Here is a 9,463-nt window from a genome sequence, read left to right as displayed (position 1 = left end):
AAAATTTTAAAATATATTTATTTTATTGGAATAAATAAAAGATAAATATTATTCTAATAAATATTAATAAAATATTTATTAATAAGTTTTTAAAAAATATTATTTACTAAAATAAAGGGATAAAATAGAGAAATAGTTATTCGATGTTTCTTACTTTCTTCGATTACGAATTTCTTTAATTGTGTTAATAATATTTGTTATATTAACAAATCTTTTGGATAATAAATTAATAAAAATAAAATAAATTAATTCGTAGTATTTTGTTATAATTTGATTCCAATTTACTCTGCGTTAAACAAGTCTACGCATTTTAATTCTGTACGTAAACAAACATTTCCAAAACAAAATTCCACCGTTAATTTTGCAAAATATTGTTTTGTTTCCAATTATATTATATTATGAAGCTATTATGACATAACATCTTTATTGTATCGTCACAGTCACGTCGGAGTCAAAATAATATTATCTACTTTAATTAAAATAACACAAATATGACTAATTGCAAGCTATTGATAGTTATTCGTATGTAAAATACCATCTATTTTCGTTTCGTCAACTAACAGTAAATAAGAAACGTTATATTTTTAAAAAGAGATATGACTATCTACATTGTCATTTTCTGCATCTTTTTAACACATTTTCTGATGCATTATTCGAATAAATATTACTATTGCTCTGCAAATTATTAATATGACAAGAGTACGATAATATAATAGCAATATGATAATAAAATAGTAACAATAGTGCAGTACTATAATGTTAATAATAATGCAATAATAAAATATTAACAATGGTGTAATATTATAATGTTAACAATAATGGAAAAATAAAATATTAACAATGGTGTCATATTACAATGTTAACAATAATGGAATAATAAAATATTAACAATAGTGCAATACTATAACGTTAACACCAATACAATAATAAAATATTAATAATAGTGCGATACTAAAATGTTAACAACAATGCAATAATAAAATATTAAATAATAATGCAATATTATAATTTTAGCAATAATGTAATATTAACAATAGTACAACACTATAATAATCGTATTACAATACAATAATAAAATATTAATAATAGTGCAATACTAAAATATTAAACAATAATGCAATATTATAATTTTAACAATAATGTAATATTAACAGTAGAACAACACTCTAATAATCGTATAATAATATAAAAATAGTATAATAATACAAAAATAAAAGACATGTGAAGTAAATAAAACATAACGGCAATATTTGTAAGTTCTGAGTCATGCAATCAGTGAATCTAGTCAAAAGTACAAGTCAGAGTACAAAGGTACTAGTGCGTCAAGTAAATTAACACTACTCTACAGTACTCAACTTTTCATAAGAGTACGGGTATAATTCATGTTTCTTTCGCTGTAAAATAAACAATTCATTAAAATAACTTGCATGGTTAAATGTTCATTAGATAGTTACATACGATATAATACGTAGATCACGTACATACATACGTACTTAACATTAGAAATATCAAAGTTTTAAGTGATTTTAAGTGAATTTAAGGTAACGTACATTTCCAAATTTCTCGATCAAATTTTTCATATTTTACATATTAAGTAATGTTAATAATTTAATGCAAATTTGTTTAAGATAAATTTATAAGAAAAAAGGGGAAAAGAAAAAATTTGGTAAGTTTGCAATTCTTGTATTAAATGAACATAAAGTATGTAAGTATACAAGAAGTCTGTGTATAAGGATTTATAGTTTATAAATTATCAGTCTTTACCATGAAATATTCAATCTTTTATACGCTTAGTAAATTACGAAATTTTACTTGTTGATAAAAGGAATAATAATACATAATACCAATATTATGATAATGATAAGTAGCCAGACAAATTAACTAATGACAAACTCATGAAAAAAAAGATGTGATAGATATAATAATAATACTATTAAAATATTATGAGACTAATGCAAGTGTAATGGGATATGGAAACAAGTGTCTTCGTTATCTCCTTTAAGAGGGTATTATTGTAATCTGGATTTAAAAAATCGATTTTATTTTTTGTTACATTTTCTCAAAGCGTATGTTGTTGGAAATGTGTAAAGTAATTAATAATAATGTGTAAAAGTAGTTTCGTTAAAAAAAATTATAAATATTCTTTAAACATAAATAAATCTGAGTGCGAAAACTGCATGCCAATATATATCAAGATTTCCCTAGAAAAAAATCCCCAAAAAGTTGATTTTTATAAGCCGGATTACAATACCCCCTTAAGGCTTCCGAAGAGACGTTAAATATCAATTTACACTTATTGATCATCATCATTCTTAAGTTTCTATAGCTCATAAATATTTGGTACAGAAAACGATGGAAACTTCCATAATTGAGAAGACATATTTACCGAAAAGCATCGATCAAGTAAGTTAAACAGATACTACAAAATAAAACAATCAGAAATTTAATTAAAACAACTGCGAATCTTACCTATCTATTATCCTCTGGTTCATTATACCCAAAGGTATTGTATTTCAATATTGGTAACTGTCCTTAATAGTAATATTTAAGTCACAAATTGTATTATTACGAAATATACATATGTAAAGCTACTTTAATGGACAAATGTATTGAGTATGAAATATTTAATTAGTGAATATTGTCTGTATTTGTTACTTACCGGTATTAATGGTTATTCGATGTGTTTGATGCAACAGTTAGTAAAATGTAGTAACAGAAGCAGACCGTACTATACTCAACACTACACACGACAGATCCGGTAACACTGAGGATAGTCTACGCAAAAAGCTGGCGGTAGAATATGATCAAAGGTGGGGATAGACATTCCTCAGGACCGTAGAAAGTATGTTCTTTTATTCCGTTCTTCAAATTCTACGTAAATAATTCCTTATGCCAAGTATAAGAAAATCTATAACCGATATTTGATTTTAATAATAAACTAAGTATTTTACATTCATTAAATGTTTCTAAATAATTGTAATATTGAATGTTTATTAAACAAAGAAACAGACAAGTATTCCCAGTATTCTTATTCCCGGTATTCTTGTTCGCGGTATATACTACACATTTCGATTCACTTTTGTAACATAAAATTTGCAATTTTAGGTATTGTAGGTTATGTACTGCATTAAGAAGCAAAATTTCATATGTAAATTTTATTAATACTACGAATCAAAATTTAAATAGGATACGAAATAAATGTTAAAATTTACTATTGATAAACAAACTGCTCTTTTTAATATACAGATTATAAAATTGTCAAATATGTGATATAAAAATGATATAAAATTATTCGATTAATTTCAGAGAAAAGTTACTAAAAGCTATTGACAAAATACATAATGATCACACCCATAGAGTTCTATATAAATGTGTGTATCCATAGTTGATCGAAGGGAACTTTGATACGTGACTACTTCCATGAATACGTCGTACTTCTGCGCAGCTATACGTGTGTAAAACGCATGTATATGTCATCATCCATGACGTGGAGGTCACGTCGCGTCGCGTCGCTGTTTATTTCGCACTATGGTGTTGCGATAGCTTGTGAGCAATACATTGATACCTTTAATCTTGCAATCAATTCAACGAAACATGATTTTAGGTATTTAAATTTGTTAATTTTCGTTACAAGTATTGGATATAGTAATGAATTATGAGTCACTGAAATATATTTTATCTTCATTTTACTAAGATCGATAAGATTTTTACAAAACTTTTATTGAAGTTATTCTTGATAAATAATTAGTACTAATTGATTTATAGTAATTGTACGTGATTTTTAGAGGATTTCACATTATCATAACTTGTTTAGATAATGAGATAAAATCTGAATTATCTAACAACTAGAAATGATGTAATTATCTACGATTATTTTTTGATTCAAAGACGAAGCATATTTATAGCTTAATTAAAGTAAAAATACATCAGAAGCAAATTGGAGCAAACTGACACTGCTCTACAGTTTGCAAATTTCTTAATTTAGTACATGTAATTTTTTATATATTCATAAATTAATTGCTTTCTAATTATTATCACAAAGAAAATAAAAGATTATTCATTTTTAGAACATCCTTGTGAAAGAAAAAGAATTTTAATAAAAAAATTTATTATGAAAATGAAAATTATTAAATCTGTTACTTTTCCTTGCATTTTTTAAAAAGAAACAATTTTATTTAAAATTAATTTTTGCTTGATTAAACTACAAAATTGTAACAAATGTATGCTTTATAGCATACATTTTAATTAAAAATAAATATCTATTAACGAAATTATAATTTACGTCATTTTATTCTCAGTATAATTAACCAATAAATACTTTGTATAAATACAATTAATGAAAATTTCTTTATTTTCACTCACAAAATGTTTAGTGAAGTATGATGTCACCTATAGGTTTACGGATAATGAAATGAACTACCACTATCTTCAAGAAAGTAATAAAATATCTTTAATGATAATAAAAGATGACAATATCTTTACAAAATAGTCATAGTCTGGTCGTAAAATCGTATGTATCTACAAGAATGCTAAATACTAAAATAAACTTAATTCGTAGGAAAGCTCATTTTATAATTTTCGCCACTATAAATACAAATGCATTTTAATGTCTTAAATGTAATATATAATACTTATATCTTTAAAAAAAAAATTTTAAAAAAGAATGATGTGTTACAAAATGCATGCAGGAAATAAATAGAAAAAAATGGAATCGGTGGAAGTTCTCTTTCTTTTTCAGTCATCAATAATGAAGATTTAATTTACTTTTTTCGAGTCTGCATTCGACGTGTCTGATGTATCCGGTGATTTCGAATTAATCGCATGGACTTGTACTCCATTATTTGTGCCATGGTGATTCGTCAGTTGCAAAAATTGTACCAAAGATTTGATATACGATTTCAAATTCTCCGTGTTAATAGTTCTCAAGTGGAGTATTATAGTCGAATAAACGCGTCGAGCAGCTTTATTAGATAGACGACCAACAGTTTGTAAGGTGTGAAGAAGTTTATCTTCTTCGTTTGTTTGTATCACTAAAAGCAAAACAGGATTACTTTAATAACATTATTAATAACACTCTACAAGAATAATTAACTGCTACTACATTAAGTATATGTAAATACGTGATTAACCTAAAATCTTATTTACATTAATCTACATTGTATAAAACTATAATTATTATTATTATAGTATTATAGTATAATTAATTAATAGTATAATTGTTATTACTATGAATAAATAATAAATGAATTAAAATATTAAACTTATCAACTATTTCTGAAATAAAATAGCTTACCTATTGACTGTTCGTCGCCAGTCGCAGGAAAATATTTATCGATTAACTTATTAACAACGTCAGCTGTGCTATCTAAACCCCTGACAGCTGCGCTGCCATATTGTGTTTCCAAAATCTGATTCGCTTTGTTCCAACTTATATCTCTCAAACTTAAGGCTTGCGATATTATCATTTCGTTCGCGAGTGAAATACTCGAAACAGCGGGTTGAACAGTTTGTCGTGCTAACGTATAAGCGTTCTCTAAAATCTAATAAACAAAAGACATATTATTAAAATAGCGATTAAAATAGGCATATGATTAAAATAGACATTAGCGATTAATAACATTGTTATTTACAATAATTATAATATTTAATATTTTCTAATACAGTTCAAAGGGTTATGTCACATTTAACTCATCGAATTTAACGATTTTTAATGCGTATAATATCGTAAGTTCACAGATAAAAATTACGATGCCTTTTTAGATACTGATTAAATTTGTATTTATTTTACCGGAAAAAGGATTGATTTCTAACCTGCTCAGGTTTCTCTTTAACCAGCGGAACTTTTTCTTCGATTTTGTCGAGACCAAGGCACAACGTGTGGTCAACAAAGTGTATAGGGTTCTCGAGTTTCTTGGCGATAGGTGCAGCAATGGGTACCGCTTGCTTCGTTGCGTTGCTTAAAGAAATCTCTGCAGTGGTTAGCGCCCAGTGTACCAACTGGTGACAGTCTTTCACACGTAAATATGTGGCTGCGGATTTCGATATCGCACTTTCTACCATTGGAAGTTCCATTACACGATGAAACACTTCGATGTGCGGTAGCTGCGCAACTTCGGTAGCCATTTTTCCAGAATGTTTCAAAACCCCTGCCGATTGCAAACTCTGTAATGATGTCTTTTTGTTAATTCTTATACGAAATATTTTATTCCATTTTTTATTATAATATCATTTATCTATTGATAGCAAAATACGTTATAAAATAATAAATCGATATTCCTAATTAATTTATATATACTAATATTGTATTCTTATTTTTATTGTTATTTAATTATATAAATAACATGGTATATGAATATATATTTATTATTATTATAAAATATATTAATATATAAATAATATATTATTTACATATGTTTATATATTTATATAATTATTCTTATAATAGATACATTAACTTGTATAATATTTATATAAGTATTTATATTAAACTTATTAAACTTTTAACTAGTATCAAATGCAACATATCTTTTTTTGTTTTACTTGTTGTATTTAACTTATTAGAGTACAAGATAATCCGACATTCAACGTTCTAATAACAAATTTAATCACTTTTTTAGTCAAAGATTCCTTACACTTTGTGCATCGTTGCATTTTTATCATACATGTATTGTACCAACATTTTTATCATTTAAGGAAATTAACTAAGTAACTGTGATAACTTAGACGAAAAATTGAATTTTTGCACTGCCAAAAGTTCGGGTTAAAACCGTGATAAACACAGGAAAGAAACAACGTATCGCGATAAGGTGAGGTTCAACGCACTAGTTACATATATACGCATACGCTATGTATACTGCTATATATAACACTTTCTCAGCTTTCGCTAGAATTCGCAATTATGCTTGGTAACGTTCGAAACCTCATAACGTGATACCTCAGCAGAATGCAACTTTCATATTCATTTCTTATACCATGTAAGTACACACAACGTGAATTATAACAATAAATATCTATCTTGACAAATAAAATTTATTTCACGAACGTGACATTAATGCACCGCTTTATTAATACTCGAAACCGCGTTAAAAAATAATTTTGTCATCTTTTCAAATTTCTCTAGAAATATAAACACGTGGAAATATATTCACCAAATAACGAATAAGCAAAGTTATCATTAATCTTTATGGAATTTTCGATTCATTCGTTTCGTATTCACCGAAATGTTTCCGAGTTTTAAATGTTCACAGAAAAGTTAGGTTACGCGTGTACGTTTAGACACGAAATGAAACTGTGTGAAATTTAAGCGATTTTGAGACGTAGAGAATATTCGGAGGATCTAGGAAATTTGAAATTTTCCAAATTTTTCGACGCTGTAATATCACTATGATACTTACGCTTCTCTTGTTACTTCCTTATTTCTATGAACGACGTAGACGATTGGTCGCGCTCACTGCGTAAGTAGAAATGTGGCTGGTTGAACGCAGTCTCAACTCTTATAACTGGCTTACCGCCTGCGCGCTAAGGTTCGTTCATTCGAGCCAATGAAAAGCGACGAGGACATCTACAAGCGGCGATCGTACACATGCTACGAGGCTTCAAAGTCCGCTATAACGACAGTGCTTTCGCGTTATCAGCGTTACTGGGACTGTCGTTGAAAATTGGCGATCGGTCGCAATCATAGCAGCTATAGGGACTTTATACCCGCCTTCTTTCATAACTATATCTACATTTCGATGTTTCGAATCGACCTTTATTTTATGGACCACTTAACAAATGACATTTTTATACATATACCTATAGCAAAGACCTATAGGAAGTTACAAAGTATGAAATTTCATTTATAATTATACGACGACAAATAGGTTATTTAAATTATAAATCGGATTTTATGAATGGAACAGATATATAGATGTAATATTAACATAATATTACAAACTTTTTATTTAATTTGACAACGTGATGGAACATTTGGTGTAAGGATTGTAGCAATTTGTAACAAATGGTGTAAGGGTTGTAACAAGTAATGTATTAAAGACAAATTCAATTTTAAGTTCTAATATTTTCAACTGTGCTTTAAATTTTTTGAACTAAATATTTTTTTTATAAGTTCCCTTATTAATTTCTCTAATTGTTCAACTTACGATTACTTGTTGCATTAAATATGATAGGGAAATATATTTTTTCAATAAGTTTTAATGAAATTGATAACTGTCTTGGAATCTTCATTTGTTGTGTAATTACACTGCACAAAATCGTGATTTAACCGGAAAGTGAGTACGATAATATCAATACCTGGATAGAATTGTAATATTCCCCCAGTTCTTAGAACAACCATCATAAAATCATTTTGATACATACTATATCTGTGACTATACTAGAAATAATCTGTAAACATATAAAAAACAAATAATAACAGATTAGAAATAAATGCCAAAAATATACATTTTTTAGAAAAGTAATGATAAAAATGTATAAATTTTGTAACATGATATTCGTTTCTATTTTTTATTGAAGTAGGGACATGAATATACGTATAGGGAGTTCCAAATTTCCTCGTATAAATTTTTTCAGTGTGTTCCATAAATAAAAATTAGATTAAAATCATATTTAATACGAAATCGATAGATGTTTCACGATAAAAATATGAAACTATAATAGAAAGTAAATAAATGTTGCGTTAAAGATAAAATTTAATTTAGTCAAGTTCAATAGCACGTCGATATCAGTAAACCAAAGCTAATTTTTTAAATGCAAACGCGAATGCAATAGTTTAAAATTTTTTTTTGATAAAACATTTATAGATTTTATCATAACATGACATTTTAGTTTCATTTTTAACTATATATAGACTCATTTAGCAAAGTTTACACTGAAAGAGTTGGACACCCTATAAATTGCGTTCGAAAAGGAATGTTTCTATGAATCAGAGAATTTGTGCGCAATAACTACAGGATTCAATACACGCAATAAATTTTAAATACTTTTTAAACGCAATTATTTGAAACGATATTTGGCCTATATTATAATAGCTAATATATTATGTCCATATTTGGCATGATAAATTTAAGGTAAGAAATTTTAATGATTATTTGGAATACTATTTATTACTTAAAATGTTATGTGAAAAACAATGTATTTGGTACGACGAGTTTATAGTAAGAAATTTTAATAGTCATTCGAAATGTTCTTTTATATTTAATTAAGTACTTGCTTCATTCATGATATGATATTTTTGTTCACGTCTTACATAATTCGTTTCACTTTTTCATTCAAATATTAAGTTCTCTGAAATTGTATTGCGAAATTATAAATGGTCACTATTTGATACTGTTCCAGTGTAAACATAGAATTTTATTTTCATAATTAAATGAACATTTACGCTTTTACAAATTTTTCACATTACAGTCAAAAAAGAAAAACAAGAATATAATAAAATATTCTAAATAATTGAGTATATATATAT

The 9,463-nt window shown here is 26.8% G+C and overlaps 2 protein-coding genes across 4 annotated transcripts in view; both read right to left on the bottom strand.

Annotated features, from left to right (window-relative positions):
• Window positions 1-2,908, bottom strand: part of LOC108550096 (lipid storage droplets surface-binding protein 2) — a 5,674-nt gene extending 2,766 nt beyond the window's left edge. Inside the window, exons 1-2 of one of the 2 annotated variants that reach the window (XM_017903730.1) lie at window positions 2,660-2,908; window positions 1,357-1,394 (exon numbers count right to left, since the gene is read on the bottom strand). In XM_017903730.1, coding sequence (XP_017759219.1) covers window positions 1,357-1,384 — 28 coding nt within the window. In that variant the 5' untranslated portion in view covers window positions 1,385-1,394; window positions 2,660-2,908. The remainder of the gene's footprint in view (window positions 1-1,356; window positions 1,395-2,659) is intronic. The other variant, XM_017903731.1, reaches the window with a different exon arrangement.
• Window positions 2,909-4,689: 1,781 nt separating this feature from the next.
• Window positions 4,690-9,463, bottom strand: part of LOC108550094 (lipid storage droplets surface-binding protein 2) — a 6,003-nt gene continuing 1,229 nt past the window's right edge. Inside the window, exons 1-4 of one of the 2 annotated variants that reach the window (XM_017903728.1) lie at window positions 7,395-7,473; window positions 5,812-6,162; window positions 5,294-5,540; window positions 4,691-5,030 (exon numbers count right to left, since the gene is read on the bottom strand). In XM_017903728.1, the coding sequence (XP_017759217.1) occupies window positions 4,756-5,030; window positions 5,294-5,540; window positions 5,812-6,123 (834 nt within the window). In that variant the 5' untranslated portion in view covers window positions 6,124-6,162; window positions 7,395-7,473 and the 3' untranslated portion in view covers window positions 4,691-4,755. Of the gene's footprint in view, window positions 5,031-5,293; window positions 5,541-5,811; window positions 6,163-7,394; window positions 7,474-9,463 lie in introns of those variants that run through there. The other variant, XM_017903729.1, reaches the window with a different exon arrangement.

The sequence above is a fragment of the Eufriesea mexicana genome, unplaced genomic scaffold (genome assembly GCF_001483705.2).
Source record: "Eufriesea mexicana isolate 0111107269 unplaced genomic scaffold, ASM148370v2 scaffold2467, whole genome shotgun sequence".
Taxonomy (NCBI): Eukaryota; Metazoa; Arthropoda; class Insecta; order Hymenoptera; family Apidae; genus Eufriesea; species Eufriesea mexicana.
The sequence above is the reverse complement of the archived record's forward strand: the minus strand, read 5'-3'. Positions and strand labels throughout refer to the sequence as shown.